Source organism: Aegilops tauschii, chromosome 3 (genome assembly GCF_002575655.3).
Source record: "Aegilops tauschii subsp. strangulata cultivar AL8/78 chromosome 3, Aet v6.0, whole genome shotgun sequence".
NCBI lineage: Eukaryota > Viridiplantae > Streptophyta > Magnoliopsida > Poales > Poaceae > Aegilops > Aegilops tauschii.
The window spans coordinates 88414410-88435508 of NC_053037.3; the positions used below are offsets into that span (position 1 = coordinate 88414410).

Sequence of the window (21099 nt, forward strand, 5' to 3'; positions counted from 1 at the left end):
GTCTACGCCAGCATCCGTCTCCCACTGGCTGTGTTCCTTGTGCGCTCACGGACAGCAGCCGGGTCTGCGGGGGACGAGGAGTATCCCGTGTTTATTTTGACGAGCATTGCAAGCTCTGAACTGTTCATATTACCGTGACGGAGCCGCCACGTCTCAGTTCTCGGCTTCCAGGATACGTGCTGCCAGCAGTAGCGCAATCACACTGGCACAGCACCTCGCATCGTCCGTGCCGATGCTACTGTATTCTGCCTCCATGCTTCGCTCTTGCGATTCCATCCGCTGGGAGGTGCGCGCACGTATATTTCATCCCCAATACTGCTTATGTTATTTGCTTATTATTGGATCAACTTCGGGTCTGCAATAGTTGATATGATGTCATCCCCAGTATTACTTATTTGATCAGCTCTTTTAGATATATAGACTAATCAATAGCTTAATAATTTATAATCACTTGGGCCAATTACCTGATGGGAGACAGGGAGAACGCTTGTTGAAGAGCCTTAGGCAATCTGCTCACAGACCTTTGCATGGGCTAGAATCAAGCAAACATGGTCACTTGCATGAACACAAAGTTCCGGATAATATAAGTGCAAAATTGAACAAATACCTTTAGAGGAAACTTGTATGCTCGACATGCTTGACCATGTCAAAGCTCATGCATGAGTAACTATATCCTCAGGAGATTCGTATTATCTAGAAGGTGAACTTCAAAATTTTGTAAATTAATGTTTCCAACAGTTCAGAGCTGCTGCTTTACTGTACTGTCGGTATTTAGGTGGATGGTCGCTGTTTTAAATCCTGATACAAGTAATGCACTTCAGCCTGTTCTATTTATCTGTGTCTTTGTTGCCAATAGCTGATATAATTTCATCGCGAGCATGGAAGCACACCAACTCTATTGTAGTTCAAAGTTGTTGGCCTATGCCCTACAGAGAGAATAATTAGTATTTGCCCCTATGTGCCAGACTGTAGTTGTGCCTTGCCTATTCTATCATTTTCATCATTGACAGATGTAGGTAGCAAATTATCTTTGCAAAATGTTGTGGTTGCGGTGTTTGTCTTGTCAATTCTCCATTCCTTCCTTTCTGATAAAGTGTTAGTTTGCATTTGTTATGTTTTATTTTTCTCTATGTTAATTTCTTGGTGTTGACTTCATATTGCACATATATGGAGAAACATCCAATTTTTCAAGCCACATCCCGAATATTTGTTTCTTGGCTGTCTGTTATGAACATTATCTTTACAGAAATCTGGTTGATGTAATAAAGTTACAAATGGTCCAATATTAACATTTTTGTATGTACATATTGTTATATATACTACATACCTTTTTTTGTGAGAAGGTAGATGAGCGCAAGCTCGAGGGCTAATATTATTGGTACATATGTTTTGAGCAAATGACTAAAAGAAGGGTATACTTTGCTTGGCGAATGATTCCATGGCCTCATAGACGCCTAAGGTATGTAACGGTCTAAAATACTGCTTCTTTTCATGGTGACGGTGTATGTAGATTCGTGTATCAGTTCTTTTTTGCATGGTGGATTCTTGTAGCAGTTAATGGAATGCAGACTGGAGGTGGATCATGTGTTAACCAAAAGCTGGTTGGGGTGGTCGCAATTGCCAAATGTGTCTGGATGGATTTTCTATTTGTTGGATGCTCTCCACCCCGTCACTATGGGACAAGGAGAAAGCTGGGTAGGAAGAACCGAAAGTCTTCTGCAAAGTGATAATTGAGAAGAAAATGTTTGGCTTGGACGAGAGGTTCATCAGTCGGAAACCATATGTCTGATTTTGCTCGATGTGTACTTATCAACGATATGGCATCACTTAGATATATGTCTTGGCACATCTTTAATTATTTAGTAGGCTATTGACACTTCAATAAACAATTCTCACCTGATCTTTTGTGATTTCGTAGCGTAGCACGGACATCTTACTAGTTAATAGACATCTTACTAGTTAATACAAAACACGCGACTCTCGTGCATGTTCTTAAAAAAATCAGGAAATTCTCGCACACAATCAGGAAATCCAATAGGTCTACTGTAGCGCTGTATCTGGTCCCTTCGTACAAAATCCAAGGGCTGCGATTTGCTCGAGGAGCTCAGCGGAGTAGCGCCTACGGTTCGGCGCGGCAGCCTTTTGGCGTACACGCGTCGCCAGCCGAATGGCGCGCTACGTCCACCTGAGCACGGAGGCCTGGATGCACCTGGTCTTTGTACGCCCAGGGCCTAGAGAGCAGAGTAGTGGTTCCTGTGCAGCAGCAACACCGAGCCCATCCACTTCGCCGCGCCCTCGCCTTCCTCGCCACTTTCAGCCGGGCGAGCTCGCCTCCAGACCAAAGAAGCAAGCGAGGAAGAGGCAGCGCGCTGACACAGACAAGACGGGCCCAAACCCCACACCGCAGCGCAGCGCAGGGTTCTCCGCCGTCGCCGCCGGGAAGCTTCCGACCGACCGGCGGGCGAGATCGTCGGCCATGGCGCCTCCGGCTCCGTTCATCTACTTCCCCCCCCCCCCCCCCCCCCCCCCCCCCCCGCCGGCGACGCCGACGACGCCGGTACGTACGGCTTTCCGCGCGCTCCTTAGCCCCTGATGATTGCTCGCTCCCACGTTCGCTTGTCCCCCCCCCCCCCCCCCCCCCCTCTGACATCCGGCTGCGTTTCTAACGGCGACGGTGCGCGCGTGTGTGCAGATGAGAAGGGCCTCATCAAGGCGGCCGCGGACGGCAACCTCGGCCGGCTCAAAGGTAGCCCCTTTCCTCTTCTCCTCTGCCTTTTCCTCACCTCTGCTTAGTTTGTGTGCGAACGCTCTGTTCGCGGGGTCCGAGATTGTTGTCCAGGCATGCTGCATTGCTCCGTTTTGGTGCGTCGCTCAGTTATCCTGCCTATAGTTACAGTGTCCACCGCCTTCCAGAACAGTTTTCTTTTTAAAATTTGCCCTGTTGAGCAGAACAGTTTGCCATCCTTTTAGCTCTGTCGATTGTAATGTTTCGCTACCATCTACTGAACTCAACAGACACATATGCACATTCAGTTAAAGAAGTGACGGTATAAATGTGAAAACTTTGGATGAAACCATATAATTGTCCATTACATGTTACATCCAAATTACAGTCTAGTCAATTACTCTAAAATGATGTGTTGTCAGGTATTTTCACAGGGTGACTGTCCAGCAATTGATCTTTCAGATTAGTCCCTTGAACTGCATGACGTTCTTGGCTTCTTGCCCGTTTCTTCTTTTGGTTTTCTATCTTGTTAATTTGTCTATTGATTGGCTTCTCTAATGTGATCATCTCTACTTTTGGGGAAGGTATTGTAAAGCGTCTTACCAGAGGAAATGGTGACCGGTCGACGATTTTTTCTTTCAACAACAATGGACTCTCTGTGTTGCATATCGCGGCAAGCTGTGGCCATCTGGAGATTTGCAAGTATTTGGTGGAGGAGCTCAAGGGAGATATAAATGCTCCTGGATATGGAGCTGCAGCTTTAGGTCTTTCTCTATCCTTTTCTCCATCTTTTTAAATTGTTGTCTGCCATGTCAATGTTTGCAAGTATGAGATGTACGATTGTGCTAAGAGTACTCTTGTGCTAACGATGTGGTTTTTGTTACAGGTGCAACTCCATTTATGGGGTCTGCTCAGTCTGGTGATGTTGCTGCCGTCAAGTATTTTCTTGATGGTGGCGGTGATGTAACGAAAGCAGACGACAAAGGACAAACAGTTCTCCACCATGCTGTGGCTGCAGGTTCTCCCGCCTCACTCACACACATACACACATGATTTCTCCAAGCTGATCGTTCTACTACTAGTTAATAAATATTATGGTTAAACATGACTGATGGAACCATTTCGTTTACCACAGGATGCTGCAAGGTAACAGAGTTCCTCCTTTCAAAAGGAGTGCCGGTCGACATAAACTTCGGCCGTGGAACACCAGCCTTTCTGGCTGCTGTAAATGAGCAGGATAAGACATTGAAGATTTTGTTGGACCACCATGCAAATGTACATGGCCTCCGCTTATCTTATTTCTCCTGATTCAGCGTTAATTTGCACAAATAGTGGGCGGTACGACGATCTTTGGAAAATCACGGGTGACAGGGGCTGGGTGATGGGCGACGCACGCTGGCGGGTTCGCTTCGCGGCGGACCTCGTGACGGCGCGACACGTCACGTTCAACGACGGCGAACTATGGCTGCGCAGGGAGGCTCTCCGGATCGTGCTGCTCGACACAAAGGGGCACACGGTGGATGCGCGCTTTCTTCGATCCCGTGAGTGGATCGACATTGGGGATATTGTCGCTTTTCCTTGCCATTTCGCTAGGGTTTGTGATAGATCTCCGGCGAACGGCGGATTTTCCGGCGAGGATGCGCCGCCGCGTGGCCCTACTCACAGGCACACGGTACACGGGGGCGGTCGTGCGGATCTGGACGTGCACCGCCGAGTTCCACATCTGACAGATGGACCTGGGGTCCTTGGGCGTGGACCGGTCCGCCATGAGACGGATGCGCGACACGTAGATGAGGGGGAATCGGACCGCCATGAGTGCGATGGAGCTAGGGTTTCTGGGGGCACCGCGGGTATAAAACATACGGGTGCCACCCCTTCTCCCATTTTGGATCTCGACGAGGGGCTCGCCCACTTCTGGAGCGCTCCGTCTCTCGCCAGATCTGGGGTTCAGCCAAACTTCGCTTGGTGGGATGGCAAAATCCATGGCGACCTTCGCTCCTTTGCTCAAGTAGTTGCCTCTCAACCCTCCACAAATCCCCTTGCTGGATCCATAGAGAAGCCACCTGTTAGGTTTTCCGTGAATCCTTCCGATAGATCCAAAGAGAAGCCAACTGTTGAGATGAGAGGGGATGGTTTCGGTGCGGGCCGCCAGGGACGCGGCGCTGGGCGATTCGATCGTGGCCGCGGCCGCGGCCGCGACTTCGACTCCCACGTCTGGAAGCGCAAGACGGAGATGGGGAGCTCCTCCACTACCAACGACAAGTGGGAAGAGGCGGCCGGCGGTCTGCAGGCGAACCGAACCCGGCAATCCCGATGGGATGGGGATGGCGGTGACCTGCAAGACTCCCAGGAGACGGCGGCGACTGAGGGGCGGCAGGAAGCTCCTACCCATCGTCAAGAGACGCGTGGTGGAGACAGCGGAAGCGACAAGGCGCACCGCACCTTCGACAAGAACAACGTCTCTGCCGTGAACCGCGAGTATTCCTCTTCTGGTATTATCGCTCCACCTTGTGATGCTTGTCAGATCTGCCATGTTCCTGGGCATTTTACTGTTAGATGCCCTCAAGCTTTCTGTGAGAGATGTAAAAAAAGAGGTCACCTATCCTTTGTTTGCAATGAGTTCTTCTTCCCTTGGGATCACACACCTGTGATGTGTGCATTTCAAACTAAGGGTCAGGGTTTCTTTTACATTCCTGACTACAGCGTGGATAGGCAGAGCAGGGAAAACATTTTCAATATAGTTGTCACCATTACTGAGGGCTCGGCTCAGACCAAAGATATTGAGCATGAGTTAAGTGTGTATCTTGGCCAGGGGTGGCGTTGCTCTGCTAGATTCTTTGCTCCTCAAAAGTTTGTTATGAGAATGCCGAATCCTAGAGAGGTTGACAGAGCTCTTTTTGTTGAGAATATTAAGTTGAAAAATTGTGGGGTTAGTGTCAAGTTCTCTCCATGGTCTGAGGATATTGATTCTGAGGGACTGTTAGAGATTGCTTGGGTTAAGATTGGGAAAATTCCACCTAACAAGAGATGTGATAAAACTGTTGCTTATGTGGGAGGGTTAGTTGGAATTACCCTGGATGTTGATATGTCAACTATAAATCGTCCCTCTTCTGTTAGAGCTAAAATTGGTTGTAGATCGATAGCTCAACTTCCCGCCACTGCTGAAGGGGTGCTTGCAGGACGTTTCTGCAAGTTCACCTATGAGGTTGAGGAGGTTTTGGTTAAAAATCCTGTGAATGCAGAAACTGTGGATCCTATTCCTGATGAAAGGACCAAGCCAAATCAGACACCTAAGAGGAGACGTACTGAACAAGAGAAAGGAGTGCCGCAGCCTGAGTCTGCTGGACGTGACAACATTGGGGGTTCCTATCGTGGTGGCAAGGCATGTCGCCTGCTATACGATGATAAAGAGGGATCTCCCTCTACTGAAAGTGATGAAGATAATTCTCTACTTATTGAAACGCTGCAGAAAGAAATCGAGGAAAAAATGAAAGAAGATGGCATGGACTCCTCTAATTGGATTGTCCCTAGGAATCCTGATGTCATGGAGACTACTGTTCAAGATATACAGGTGAAAGAAGTCATACATAATAAATCTACCTCGACTTGTCAAACTGCTACTAACCCTTCTCAGATTGTGGAGGTGACTGGTGCGGTGGACCCTGGGTTGAAGACCTCATGCAGCTATATGGTACAACTCCCATCCTCTGAAAACATGGAGGAGATCATTCTTACCCCTCCACTGGCAACTGAAGCCCCACTGAGATTCAGCAAACGTAACGCCTCTGGGATGCAGGACAAGATTGAGGACAAGGCCAAGAAACTGGCTAGTAAGAAAAATCTGGAAGGTAACAATACCCATGCTTCCAAAAATTCCTTTGATGTACTTTCTGACAATGAGTTGATTAGTAGAGCTAATAAGATAGGGGCAGACATACCCAATGATAATTTCGCTGTTGTTGACATTATTAGAGAGCTTGAATGCACCCGTAAAGAATTAGAAGATAAAAGGGAAGATAACAACACTGAAATAGTGCGGGATAACTTGATTGTGACAGACGGTTTGGGTAGGAACACCCCTGTGAATTTAGAATGGCTGGACGAGGAAGAACATATATATGAACATATCTCTTCTGTTAAACCTAAGAAAAAAAACATAGCAAATCTGCTGTCAAAATTCCTAGGCCTGTGACTAGGAGTCAGAAAAGAAACACTTCTGAGGAAGATTTGTTAGGTAACCCTGCCCCGTCCCCTGGTAGGGTTACTCAGACCAAATTCCACAAAAAACGTTCCAAATGAGAGGACTCATTTGGAACTGTCGAGGGGTGGGCAAGAAAGGGATGGCCACCTGCCTCTCAGACATGATTAGTGACCATTCCCTTGACTTCTTAGGTCTGCAAGAAACTATGAAGAAAAAGTTCACACCTAAATGTTTGAGGAGAATTGACCCCTTTGACATATTCCAATGGAACTGGGTGCCTTCTATTGGCAAATCTGGGGCATTTTGTGTGGTGTGAGGAGAGACACTCTGGATATAATATCCTGTGCTATAGGCAAATATGTATTACAACTAATACTGTATGACAAAAAGAAGAAAATACAGTGGGGTTTGCTGGTAGTTTATGGATCGGCACATGATGAGTTCAAAAATGACTTCCTGATTGAGCTGGCATCCTTTTGTAGTGGCATTACCGTGCCCTACATAGTGGGGGGAGACTTTAATATCCTGAGACATGCAGGGGAGAAGAATAAGAAGATGATGAACAACAAAGCCACTGACCTGTTCAACTCCATTATCAATACACTAGCTCTTAGAGAAATTCATATCAGTGGGGGTAAATATACATGGACCAATAATCAGTCCCACCCCACGCTTGAGAAGCTAGATCGAATTCTTATGTCTGAATGCTGGAAAGATATCTTCCCTCTAGTCTCTGTGAGGAAATTGGTTCGGGAGATTTCTAACCATAATCCACTACTGTTGTCCTCCGGGGAAGAAGGGCAGAAGGGCGTGAAGCCCCGAAACCTCGTGAATTTCGTTTTAATCTGTCCTGGATCAATGATGAAAAGTTCCTGCCCACTGTGGGGAAAATTTGGGCCAGGAAAGTGGCTTCATCTGATCCTATTGATGTCCTGAATATCAAGTTAAAAAGATTCAAAACTTACTTTAAAGGCTGGGGTTCAGATAAATATGGCCACGATAAAAAGAGAAAAGAGGACTTACGTATGGAATTAGCTATGCTGGAGGAACTAGAAGAAGAAGATATGTTACCTCCTGACTTATATAGTAGAAAAGTGGATATCAACGCTGAGCTCTATGAGCTCCTAGTGAATGAGGAAATCTTTTGGCTTCAACAGTCTCGTGAGCGCTGGCTTCTTAAAGGAGACTTGAATACTGACTATTATCACAAAATTGCTAATGGTCGAAAACGTAAAAATACTATCCAATCACTTAGAACGGGAGAAACAGTGATTGAAGGCACGAACAATCTGATTGCACATGCAACTGAGTTTTACAAAAATTTATTCGGACCAGCCCCTGGTAACCAGATTCATCTTGATCCGGGAACCTGGTCGACTGAGGAGAAATTAGATGAAGAAGATAATAAGGATCTTTGCCGAGAATTTACTGAACAGGAGGTCAAAGAGGCTCTATTTGATATGGCCCCTAATCGAGCCCCTGGACCCGATAATATTCCTGCTGAGTTCTATCAAGTGTGCTGGGATATAGTTAAAGACGACATTATGGCCCTTTTTAAAGCTTTTCATCAAGGGACGTTGGATGTCCAGAGGCTTAATTATGGAATTATTACTCTGCTCCCAAAAGTTTCTGGAATCGAGAAAATACAGCAGTACAGGCCTATTTGCCTGCTGAGGTGCCCATATAAACTTATTACCAAAGTCCTCGATCGAAGAGTTGCTATATATGCAAACAAACTCATTAGCCCTACTCAGAACGCCTTTGTAAAAGGAAGAAATATCATCGATGGAGTTTTGTCCCTCCATGAAATTCTTAACTACACTTATGTTAAGAAAAAAGTGGGGATTGTCCTTAAATTGGACTTTGAAAAAGCATATGATAAGGTGAATTGGGACTTCCTCCTAGAATGCCACAAGATGCGGGGCTTTAACGATACCTGGTGCAGATGGATCGAACAGATACTGCATAATGGGACAGTTAGCATCAAACTTAATGGTAGTGTTGGGCCATATTTTCAAAGCAAAAAAGGGGTAAGACAGGGAGACCCACATTCTCCTTTCCTATTCAATCTAGCCGTTGAATGCCTTACCAAAATGATAAAAAATGCCCAAAGAAACAAACTTATTAGGGGTCTGGCTGCTGACCTTATTCCTGATGGGGTGGCGGTCCTACAATATGCGGATGATACTATCATTTGCATTGAAGATGATGTTGATAAGGCAGTCAACCTGAAGTTGCTGCTGTATATGATTGAGATGATGTCCGGCCTGAAAGTTAACTTTCAGAAAAGTGAAATTCTCACTGTGGGTGGAGATGAAAGTGTGGTGAACAAATATGCAGAAATCTTTAATTGTGAGGTTGGCAGTTTTCCACTCAAATATTTGGGGATGCCTGTGAGCTATGCTAATCTAAAAACATCCGATTGGGAGTTTATTGTTAGTAAATACCTGAAGAGGTTCGAGGCCTGGATTGGAAACGCTGCCTCGATGGGGGGGAGACACACCCTACTGGACTCCGTCGTCACGCAGATCTCTCTCTATCACATGTCTATGTGGCTCATGAATAAAACTTTCATTGAAAAGCTAGATAAGCATAGGCGCAAGTTCTTTTGGCAAGGCTGCAACAAAAAAGGAGATACTATCTTGTTAAGTGGGGCAAGATATGTAGATCCAAAGACAAAGGGGGTTTAGGTATAAAAGATCTTCGTAAGCAAAATATTAGTCTCATGGTTAAATGGTGGTGGAAGTTAGAGACACAAAATGGGCTGTGGCAGGATATAGTCCGGGCCAGGTATCTTCGCAACAATTCTGTTGCGGAAGTTTCTTCCAAATTCTCTGACTCTCCCTGTTGGAAAGCCTTGCTTAAGATAAAAAACATCTATATGATGGGCAGAAAGATTGAGACTGGTGCTGGGAACTTGATTAGATTATGGAAAGATCCAATAAATGGGTTGATCCCATTTCAGGATCAATATCCACGCTTATTTGAGATCTGCAATTATCCAACGAGCACCCTGGACAAAAGAGATGAACTTGATGACACTTCTATATTCAGACGCAGGCTTACTCCTGAGCTGTTCAAACAGTGGGTAAATATGCGCACTATAGTGAAAAGTATTCCCCTTGATGAGAGGAGTGATCGTGTCTTTTGGGGACTAAATCAGAATGGCAAGTTCACCACTAAGTCAGTCTATAAGATGTTGGAGAGACCCCTAAGTGGGTGCCATTATAGATGGATTTGGAAAGCCAAGATTCCTCTTAAAATCAAAATCTTCCTATGGCAAATGTCACAGGACGCAATTCTCACTAGGCAAGTGATGAGCAAGAGAAAATGGCCGGGGAATCCCTGTTGTTCTTTCTGCAAACAGGTGGAAACGGTGCAACATCTGTTCTTTACTTGCCCCGTGGCCAGAATTGTCTGGCGATCTATTGGAGTAGTTCTTGGCACTGATACATGCCCGTCGAATTACTGGCAATACTTCGTATGGTGCCACAAATATCTTCCTGGGAAGCAAACGTTTTATACAGTGGGCTTAGCAGCCACATGTTGGGCCATTTGGTTGGCGCGCAATCGAGCTACTTTTGAAAAGAAACAAATCAAGACTCCTTTTGAGATTGTGTTTTCTCTATGCTCTTTTCTTCTTTACTGGACAGGGCTACAACAAGGAGAGGACGCCAAAGAGCTGCGCACTGGAGCTGAGATGATCAGGACTAGCACATTGCAGCTTATGAAGATGTGTGGTGCTGTCAAGCAACCAATCCAAGGTGCCTGACATTTTCTGGAGTTGCGCTGGATGAAGAGCTGCCGGGCGCGCGATTTCGTTGCTGTCTCTTCCCGGAGAAGATAGCTTTATGCTTGTTTGACACTCGGCTGTGTTTTGATACTTAGTATGATCTTTTGAGAAATGTAATAGGCTAGATGGTATGACGTGCTATCCAGGTTTTCGCCCCATGATACTCGTTTCGACGGCGAGCGAGTATGGTGGGTTTCCTGGTAGTGCTTGAACTCGCTATACCTCTTTCCCTTCTCCTGTCTTTCTCGCTTGAACTGGTTGTATTTCCGTTCTTTGCAATGGAAAGGGGTAAAGCCCGGTTCAAATTTTTTTTTGCACAAATAGTTTTAAGTTGAGGATTAGGATTTGGATGGTCCACTTACTATCTGATCCCCTGAAACACCAAACACATCAGTATTATATGATGGCAAGCTTTTAAATTAGGATATCCTTTTCATCTCAAAAATAAAATCTCGAGTTATCATGCCACCTGTGTTTCTTAATACACGATACCTTCTTTCAGCCTAATGTCATTGTCAGCGGTATGGTAAATCCTCTGTGTATGGCTCTTGTTTACCATTCATTGAAGTGCATGAAGCTACTCATTAAGGTGAGAACTCTTTGGATTATTTTTTCAGTGCTATGTTATAATTTTGCCCCTGTACTGTCTCTGATGCTTACATGTTGATATACATGGATATATGACCATGAATATTCTATTGCACAATCCTTTCCATAGGCTGGTGCCGATGTTAATTGCAAGGGTTGTGCTATGACTCCTTTGTTGTTTGCTACGGCGCAAGGAGGTTATACCAACTACATTCAGTTCCTATTGAAGGCTGGAGCAGATCCTAATATTCCTGATGATGTATGTTTTGTATTTTTGTTAAATATATTTTTGCTAACAACTATGCAGCATATCACCATATTCTGTTAAATCTTCTGCTGATACTATTATACAACTCTTCTTATTATGTTGAGAAGCTATTTGTGTATGAGTATAGGTTGCTTTGTGCCATTGACTACGCTAATGGAAAATCGCACTTGTGCCTAAGTTGTCTCAACCTTTCATCCAAACAGTCCATAAGGGCTCCCTCCCATAATGAGATATTAATTCGCCTCAGGGCACATCCATCACTAGGAAACAGCCCAATTTGCAATGGTATATATCTTTATACTTGTCATTTTCTGTTGATTATCAGTTATTGAGTTCCTACTGAAGGACTGTGCGGCACTCTGTTCCAGCATCTATACATACATCCTTCTAAAAATGTTGCTACTAGCTTGTATACAACAAGTTCTCAACATATATCAGTATTTTTTCCCTTTGGAAGGTCATATCGATGCATACCTAATAGTTGATCAGATGCTGAGATCTTACCATTTTGGGTAGCAGCATTTCTCAAATGTACTCATGAAATAGACAATAAATAAACTTACTCTTTGTTTAGTTTACTCTATGTTCTTCATCCCAGTTGGCAGTTGGTATTCTGTTTTCTTTCTTTTACTTGAAGAACCTGTTTATATTGATGCTGCTATCAGTCGAAGGACCAGCTAAAATACCATGCGTAAAGCTACTTCTCCTCACGTTTTATCTATTTATTTATTTCACGGAGACTCAAGTAGGATACAACAAAATATTTTTGGCTGAAATTCCTCTCCTTGAAGCTTTGCTTGCTGGGTAATTCCCTGTTGATACATTTGATTAAAAAGTATTACTTAGATCCTTGTTCTTTCTGATAATATTACAAATCTAACATTGATTATACATTGTGTAATGTTTATGTTCTTTTTCTATATTCCAAATGTTTCCCTTCTTGAATGACGTCGTTAAGTTCTAAAATAAATGACAGTTACATTTTCTTTGTTCCCCAGTTGGGTAGGTTGCCAATAGAGATTGCTGCGTTACGTGATTGCAAAGAAGAGGTTGACATGTTGTTTCCTTTGACTTCCCCAATTCCAAATGTCCCAAACTGGAGTATTGAGGGAGTAATTTCTTATGCAAAAATTGAAGATAAAAAGCCGATGGTATGTTATGTTCTGTTCTTATGCTGTTTCTGTACTGAATATTGTTTGGAAGGTAAACCTTTGATTTGTTCTTTAGTCCTAAATTTGTTCATTAAGTGTTATTATATGTTGTGGTTAATATATGCATGACAGTATGGCATCATATTTACATTGAGAGAATGACGACTTATTTATGGAGGTCATCTTAGGTGTCCCAACTTGGGATGATCATAAAAATAATTTTTAACTGCTGACTAGCTGATAGCAAACTACTAACTGTAAGTTAGAAGGGCAATATGATCATGCTGAGATAACATCTGACTCTGGTCTAACAACTGGGCTGCCCGCTGCCCATCATGAATCCATGTGTGGAATGGGTTTAGGGTTTAGTGTTTAGGGTTAATTGGAACATGATAAAGATCCCACTATGATATTTTGACTGTATATAATTTGTCAGACTATCACCATATTTTTCCAGAGAAAATTTGTTACCATTTGTTATGGAAGGATTCGTATCTATTAGATGCCTTGCTAAATATGCCACCTAATACTTATTAGCATTATTTCTGGTTGGGCAAAACTAACCTCTAGCAATCAATTACTCGGATTTAAACCTTATCTTACTTCTGGTGAGGTAAGGTGGAGCATCTTAAAAGAGCTCATTCTATTAACTGTCATAAGCTTATATTGTGTAGATAATTGTGAGATGCTCTCTGGTACGCGAATGCTTGAGTACAGGAATGCTCTCTGATACTATACCATTGTTGGGAAATACACCAGCATCATGTAAAGGGTGTGCTAATCGTTAGTATCTAGTAATAATGTCACATGACCAATATATTTTAGTTCAGTGACATAGTAGTTCCAAATTATGTTGCACTCGTTTCTCGTGACTAAACTCTTGACGCCTGGGCAAATGCTATTTGTCATGTATATTTCCAAGCCCTTTTATTCCATTATGTACCTAACTGGCGAGCACATATGTGATGTGTTCTCCTTGGTTGTTTCCGTGAAAGTGGCAACACCTTGTTCTGTGCTCATGTTCTCATGTTTCTTATTGCCTGCCATGTACTCAGGCCTCACCTGGTGTTTTGTACACCATTATAACATTTTTCTAACTTTGCCGACAACATTCAGTGATAAAGACAAGGATGGTTGTACAGCAGCATACATCTTTGAAATAGAGAAAAGAGCCCTACTATTACTCATGTTTAGGGTACTTTATATACCTATAACTGCACAGGAGTGCCTTTAAGACCTTGACTTTTGGGTTTGATACAAATAAAACCTGGCACGGCTGATCTCTGAACCAATGAAACATTTGGCCCTTATGCCTGTTTAGAAGCTTAAATTTGGACTGGGAGCTGAACTTTGATCTTCAGGACCAATAAAGGATTTATTCATTCAAAGCAGCATGTGAAATGTGCATTGCAGCAGAAGCATGTCAAAGAGCTAGTCATCTAGACACCAAACTATGAAGAATGTTGAACAAAATGTTTGAATTTCTCTATGATACAAATTATCATAGTAAATAATGATTATTTTCAAAATTCAAACATCCCATTCATGTTTCATTATGCATTGTCTAGGAGCAAAAGCACCGTGAAAGAAGAAAATGTTTCTTGAAGTTACAGGCTGATACGACATTCAAGCAGAAGGACTATAATATGGCATCACAGTTTTATGATTTGGTAAACCTCTATCACTTAACCTGTGATGGTTTAGATAGCAAGTTATTCTGTCAAAGGGGAACCAATTTAAGAGCATTTTTTTACTAACTAGGTTGTCTTACTATATACTCTATTTACATTATTAACCACTTAGATATGTGTTAAAAAACACTTAGGATATCTAACTTTTTTTAATGTAAAGTAAAATATGAGCATTATGGCCCCAAAACAGAAAAGATACTGGGTAATAGATAAATGAACAGTGTGACTGGGACGCAATCATTCCATGAGTTCCATGTATTTCAGACAAAGTGAATATAACTAGATCCATGACCAGCGACAAACTAAAATTACAACTAAGATCTTTTTTTTCTTGGACAAAATTACAACTAGTCTGAGCAGGCCCATGTAAAATGGATATAATTTGAAGCAACTGTACACTAAAAATGTGCCGAAATTCTTGCATCTTGCTATTTGGGGTAGAATGAAATAAGATTCTCTCATGGAGCCGATTTAGGGGGGCAACAAGAAATGAATAAAAGCAACATTTTTTCTGGTTCTCGATGCATATGAATATATATGTGGAACAACAAATGGGTCAGATGTAGATGCCATGTAGCGTTCATACATCTATAGAGATGTGTCATTTTTTAATTTGCCACGTATGTACTTGGCATGATTTCAAGTGATTTTTCGCTGGTTTGAACTTGACCTTAACTGATGTACACATGCATAGTAAGCAAATTTGACTTCAGTTGAGAAACCAATTTGACATTATTGCACATTTCAAACTTCGTTGATGTCTTACATCTCCAGAATCCATGAGAATTTAGTTTTTCTTCTTGGCTAATATGAATATTTTATATGATTGTCTACTGTTTCTGTTAATGTGTCTGATGTGTTGTCTATAGCTACTTAGGATTGTTGACTACATATTCAAATTGGCCATACATGTAAGTTGAACAAGCCAATCAGTCTAGTAAGAGAATGTGTTCCATAACTCCATTGTGCAGTATTAGGGAGCAGTAAAGTATTTATACAGTTTTCTACATGTCCATGAATAAGCGTTAGAATAAAGCTTTTGTATGCCATCATTTTAAGTTGAGAATAATATCTGCGTGACCTCTTGCTTTTGAGTGTAGGCAATAGATCATGCAGAGAGTGCAACACTGTATGCAAATAGGAGTGTTTGTAAACTGCTCATGGGTGATGGTGAAGGTGCTTTGTCAGATGCTCTCAGGTGCAGAATGCTCCGGCCTGATTGGGTAAAAGCTTGCTACCGTCAAGCTGCAGCTCACATGCTACTCAAGGTAGGTCTAGCTTGCCATTTCATATTGATCTTACAGTCCGGTCACGTTCACTGATTTGCTCTGCGCCCAGGAGTATAAACAAGCATGTGATGCTTTCTTGGATGCACAAAAGTTGGATGCTGAGAATGCTGAAGTTGAGTGTGAACTTCGGTAATCTACTCACTTATGCTTCTCTTTTCAGTGTAATCCCGATACTGCTAGTATGAGTTTAGGTTGGCAACGTGCTTTATTAGTGTTGAGAAGCAGTTGCACACTGGACTATCACGGCAAAAGCCATCAATGCAATTCCTTACAAGCCTCTGAATAACTTCTTTTGTTCGTTTTATGTGCCGCTTCTCTATCGGTCACACCGTAGGGCTGGACCTATGATGTCAGCCCCAGAAAGAGGGATCATATGGTTATTTAGTTGCATATCGAAGGAATCATGTAGTTCATTCCTTATGCTTTTGAATTCGTGCAGGAAGGCTAGGGAACTCATGAAGAATCCTCCTGCTGAAGTTGAGCAGTGAGGCAGGCTGCAACAGGCTGCAACATGTGTCAGTTCTTACTAAAAGTGGAATTTCTTGTCTGGCGAAACACTGAAACGTGTGGCGAATCTTGCATCTTCAGACTCCTAAGGCGATTTTGTACGAGATTTTCTTGTCTGGCCCTTGGATCGTAATGGCCATACGCAGTTCCTTTTCTTTTAGATGAGTATTTTGCAATTCTAGTTACTCGGTCTCCTGTGCAAGACTTGTTATCTTTCATGATCTCTCTGTCTCTCAGGTATACATAACACGGTTTTAGTGTTGGATTATTCATCTGGTTCTTATGCATTTCCCACAAATAAGAGCATATTTTGGTCGTACCATCATGTGTCTGTCTTTGCGTCCAACCATTTTGATAAAGTGCATATGCAGCTTAGCTCTTTTAGACAGTTATATGGTGCACGACATGATCCCTGACCCCTCTGCGGTTGAAGTTGCTAATATGAGTCATGTTGGCCGGCCTTTGGTGACCGGAGTTGCCATCACCGCCGCAGCCGATGTGCTGTTCGCAGCCGCACCGATTGACACGAACACGACGGTGGGTCAATGGCTGCTAACTGTGGCCTGGTGCAGATGGGAGACAGCGCTCAGATAGTCGACATCAGGTCAATGCCTTGTCAGGTCAGGGCGGCCACCGACCGGTCTTGAATTGGGTTGTTGCTGGCAAAGATGGGTGTGGGGCCATGTGACTGAGGGCCGGCCACCAGAGAAATGAGAGTGAGTGGGCAGTGACGAGAGAGAGGAAAGAGAGTTATGAGACGTCTCGTCGTCTCCCATGCTTCCCAATGCATGCAGGTGAGGTACGTGTGGCTTTTGCGGACCTGGCTTAGGAAAAACGACCAATTTGATCGCCCCCTCAGCCTGGCCCGGGAGTGCTTTTAAGGTTCGTGCGGCCTAGAAAATACATGTAGGCCAAGCAACCAAACGCCCAGTTTTTGCATCGTGCGAGCTACCAAGCGTGCCCAAAGAGCAAGCATGAGAGAGGAGGAGAAAGGCGGCGAGTGGCCGGTCTGTGGCGCGGCTATGTCCCGCCTATTGCGCCGCAGAAGCCTGCCTCGCCTATATGGTGCCGCTGGTGGGCTGGCCCAGTAGGACGTGCACGTCATGCTGACATCACCCGTTGTTTTCGGTTTAAATGTTAAATCTATTTCAAATGCATATATTACAAAAACTTAAATTTACTTAAGAAATTAAAGCCCAAAATTTAAAAAAATGTTAACATAGTATAAAAATTGTTAGCGTAGTTTTAAAAACTGTTCATAACTTTAATAAAAATGTTCGTGACAATGAAAAAATGTTTCCAGATTTAAAAAAATATATATGCATTTTTTTTGAAAATTTTGTATACAATATAGTAAAAAAATGTCTGTGTAGCATAATTTGTTTTTATACCATCAAAAAATGTAAGTGAAATTTCATTCAAATATTCCCACATTAAATGTGGATGACATTTAAAAAATTCAAAAGTATTTATACAATGTATAAAAAAATGTACAACTTGTATTTACAAAATGTTACCGTGTATTAAAAAAGTGTTTAAAAATATTTATTTTAAAAATATACAATATGTGTTTGAAAGATGTCCAATGTGTATCATAAAAATGTTTCATGTGTGCTCTCAAAATGTACATTGTATACGTAGGAAAAAAGTAGATATGAGTTTCAAAAACATGATAAAACACAAAATAATAAAAAATGAAAGCAAAACAACCAAAGAAAACCAAGAAAGAAGAAAAAAACCAAATATAACAAACAAAGAAAAGGAAAGCCGAGAAAAACCAATGAGAAAACAGAGACAACCAAAGTAAAATAAAAAACAAGCCCAAATAAAATCGTGAAAAGACAAAGCGACCGCGACTACCAGGCTAAATAGGCCAGCCCGTTAGTGGTGGCCCGTCTGGGTACTGGAAAGAAATCGAGCCAGCCTTTGATTTGGAGGCGGATACAAAAGGTAAAAAAAATAGGAGCCTCGGAGAGAATCGAAACTCTGTCTCAATAAAAAAAAAATAAGACGAAGAGGATCGAGGAGCCGTCGGCGAGAACAAGACCTGCGAGCGGAATAATCCTCTCCGATGGCGGCAGCGCTTCGTTCTGCGGCGAGGAAAATCTGCGGTCACGCCTTTGAGCGACCGCAGGCGCTTCTCAGGACGGCCGCTTCAGCTGCCATCAAGGAGGAGCGGGGGCGGCTGCTGCCAGGGATTAGCCATGGCCGAAGCTCACTCCGCCAGTTCACCTCCTCCGAATCACCGAGTGTTCTTAATAATAAGAACAAGGTACGCACGCACTTTCCAGCCCGTGCGAAATTAACAAAATCAGATCTAGGGTTGTTCTTCCCCTTTTCCGCGCTGAGATCCAAATACCATATTAAGGGGCAAAACAAAATTAGTACGTAGTATGTTAACTGGCTAACTATTTTCGGGATACACGATTCTCTTTATTCTTTTTCTCTTCAGTTGTATTCTGCTAATTGCTATAAAAAACATGTTTCTTTTCATTGTGGCTTGGCTGGCTACTCTAATTGTCAGTGAAAATATCAATTTAACGTGACTCCAAAATTTTCCAAATTCTGAATGGATCAACGGAAGAAGCAATAGAAAATCCCGTGTTTTATTGGATTTTTTTTATCACCGTAATTTTTAGGTTGTAGATATAACTGTCTATTTTAACTCTAATCATAACTGCTTACTACAATTGATTATTTTATATTGATTAAAGTGCACTTTGCAGGGTTGTAGATATTTTTCTCAAAGAGGAATGAATGGGCTTATGAAACACAAAGCTTCTTCCAATCATCTGGTTATTAGATGGTGAGTTATACGGATATATGATACATATGTCATGCGATGAATTTATTTAGCCCCTTTGTTGATTTATCACTTATTTAAGGTGAATAACTTTTGAGAATTGAGCTTTGATTGTAAATTTGTTGTGGAATACTATTTAGATTCGCAAAATCGCAGCAATATCAAAGTACTTTTAAATATAGATCAAATCATAGCAATCTTTTATCATATCATCCATTGCTTGAAATGTTGTACGTGATTATACCCTATATTTGAAACACATAATTTCATTCATTGGATTTTTTTTAAAGTATGAACCGACTCAATAGTTTTTATACAATTTTCCATATTGGATACCCGTTGAACTTTTGTATATTTATTATTTCAATTTAGCATGGTTTGCAAGTAATTTTGCTATTTCCAAGTTTGTAATTTGATTTATAAACTCAGCAAGACCTACAATATTGTTGAGATTTTTTGCAATTCTTGTACCTTATAACTAGGAATGTGCTCACATAATTATGCAATAACTTCCCTTTTTTCCCCAGGTTATCACGCGAGCAGTCATTGAAGTCGCGCTCGTGTAGCTTATTATCAGCCTCCGAAGATAAACCACCTACTTACTTTGTGGCTTCAAGATTTATTTGTTTGGCAATGATGTCTGTGTATATCTTAACACTTTGTCATGTGTCAATTCCCTACTATAAGTCAACCATGAATGTGGTAGAGGATAAGTAGGTTGCCACAGTGTACTTGAACTTGGATGTGTCAGAACTTATGTTCCATTCAGCTTCTACCTTATCTTTGTGTGGAATCCAACAGTATGAACTGGTTTCCCCATCAGGGCTGTCTTTTTTTTTTTCTTCGATATATATATAGATTCTATAGTCATGTACTTCGGTTTCATGTTTCAATGTTTGTCATTATATGTGTCTTTCTTGCTGAGCGCTATTTGGATGAACTTTTGTTGTATGGTGTGGCAACATGGGCATGAACGGACATTTTAATCTGACCTCGTTCGAGATGCTCAGCTATGTGTGGTCAGTGACAATCGACAGCGTCTCTGTTAAAAAATATTCGTAATTACTAGCAGCATTCCATAATTTGTATCGGGCTGTCCTAGTGTCGCAACCTAGGAAGGACAAACAGTGTCGTCACAGATAAAAACAATGTCGAGCCTTACTTTTTGCAAGTTGCCTTATTTCTGTTTCTTTTAGAGGAAAGATAGCAATTTCAGTCATTGCAGTCCTGTTGCACGAACACTGCTAGATCGCGGTGCCTCAAGATCGTAATTGCTACACTCAAAGGTTACATTGACCTTATACATATTACTTAACCATATGTTCGCCTAATCTATGACAACTGGTGTTTTCTTCATAGCAAAGCACATGAGTTGTGCTATTTTTATAAAATGAGCGAATCTGATAATGTCACTCCGTTTCTGACATTACAACACCAGTATATAATACTTCCTTCGTCCCATAATGTAAGACCATGTTTCACTAGTGTCAAAAAAGGGACGGAGTGAGTGTATATAAGATAAGCAAAGCGGCATCAGGAGGATCTTGTGAAAACGGACGGACCACACAAAAGGCCGGACAATCAATACTAAAATCCTTCATTACAACACCTGCATTGAGCATCACCTTTCCACTGGGATATAAACAGTGCCCAGTATGCCATCCATCAAACAACAATAGGTTGATCCATACAAAATTGCATCTAGGTGCATGCATACTAACATAACATAATCCTGCCTAGTTTCGAATGTCAAAACAGCATGCAACATAGTCAGAACTCAAAGACATCACGCACTGCAATTTGGCCGTTCACAAGTCAGTTTCTTTCCACTGAACATTCCTTCTCACCTTAGCCTATTCGTTCAAGGTGTCTTCTCATCGGCGTTCACACTCCTGGACCCTCTTTTCCAAGTTGACAAGCTTTGCCTTTTCTGCTTCCACATCTCCCTTCAGCTCATTCAACTTCTTGCTGGCCAGGTCCGCCTCTCCCTCCAGCTCATCCAACTTCTTGCTAGCCAGGTCGGCCTCTCCCTTCAGCTCATCCAACTTCTTGCCTGCCAGGTCGGCCTTGTTGTCAGCTCGCA

At 42.4% G+C, this 21099-nt stretch overlaps 2 protein-coding genes and 1 long non-coding RNA gene across 3 annotated transcripts; all 3 read left to right on the forward strand.

Annotated features, from left to right (window-relative positions):
- Window positions 1-2269: 2269 nt before the first annotated feature.
- Window positions 2270-16669, forward strand: LOC109786742 (uncharacterized). Its single transcript, XM_073510057.1, has 12 exons — window positions 2270-2557; window positions 2693-2746; window positions 3310-3489; window positions 3612-3743; window positions 3861-4000; window positions 11222-11308; window positions 11438-11566; window positions 12574-12726; window positions 14295-14396; window positions 15518-15685; window positions 15756-15835; window positions 16146-16669. Exons 4-12 carry the CDS (start codon window positions 3626-3628, stop codon window positions 16192-16194), a joined length of 1026 nt encoding a protein of 341 aa, XP_073366158.1. The 5' UTR covers window positions 2270-2557; window positions 2693-2746; window positions 3310-3489; window positions 3612-3625; the 3' UTR covers window positions 16195-16669.
- Window positions 5357-11215, forward strand: LOC123497819 (uncharacterized). Its single transcript, XM_045234678.2, has 2 exons — window positions 5357-6573; window positions 10580-11215. Exons 1-2 carry the CDS (start codon window positions 5376-5378, stop codon window positions 10696-10698), a joined length of 1317 nt encoding a protein of 438 aa, XP_045090613.1. The 5' UTR covers window positions 5357-5375; the 3' UTR covers window positions 10699-11215.
- A 1525-nt stretch (window positions 16670-18194) lies between the features above and the next one.
- On the forward strand, window positions 18195-19909 carry LOC109786740 (uncharacterized). The gene is made up of 3 exons (XR_012204346.1): window positions 18195-18485; window positions 18940-19019; window positions 19544-19909. It is a non-coding gene; the product is annotated as an uncharacterized lncRNA (long non-coding RNA).
- The last annotated feature ends 1190 nt before the right edge of the window (window positions 19910-21099 follow it).

What these genes read in the sequence shown, in the direction of transcription:
- LOC109786742 (XM_073510057.1), top strand. Translation starts at nt 3,626, where the DNA reads ATGGGGTCTGCTCAGTCTGGTGATGTTGCTGCCGTCAAGTATTTTCTT. An exon ending in TGTTGGACCACCATGCAAAT is followed by an intron (nt 4,001 to 11,221) that starts GTACATGGCCTC and finishes ACCTTCTTTCAG; the next exon opens with CCTAATGTCATTGTCAGCGG. An exon ending in TTGAAGATAAAAAGCCGATG is followed by an intron (nt 12,727 to 14,294) that starts GTATGTTATGTT and finishes TGCATTGTCTAG; the next exon opens with GAGCAAAAGCACCGTGAAAG.
- LOC123497819 (XM_045234678.2), top strand. Translation starts at nt 5,376, where the DNA reads ATGTGTGCATTTCAAACTAAGGGTCAGGGTTTCTTTTACATTCCTGAC. An exon ending in TAGTAAGAAAAATCTGGAAG is followed by an intron (nt 6,574 to 10,579) that starts GTAACAATACCC and finishes TTTACTGGACAG; the next exon opens with GGCTACAACAAGGAGAGGAC.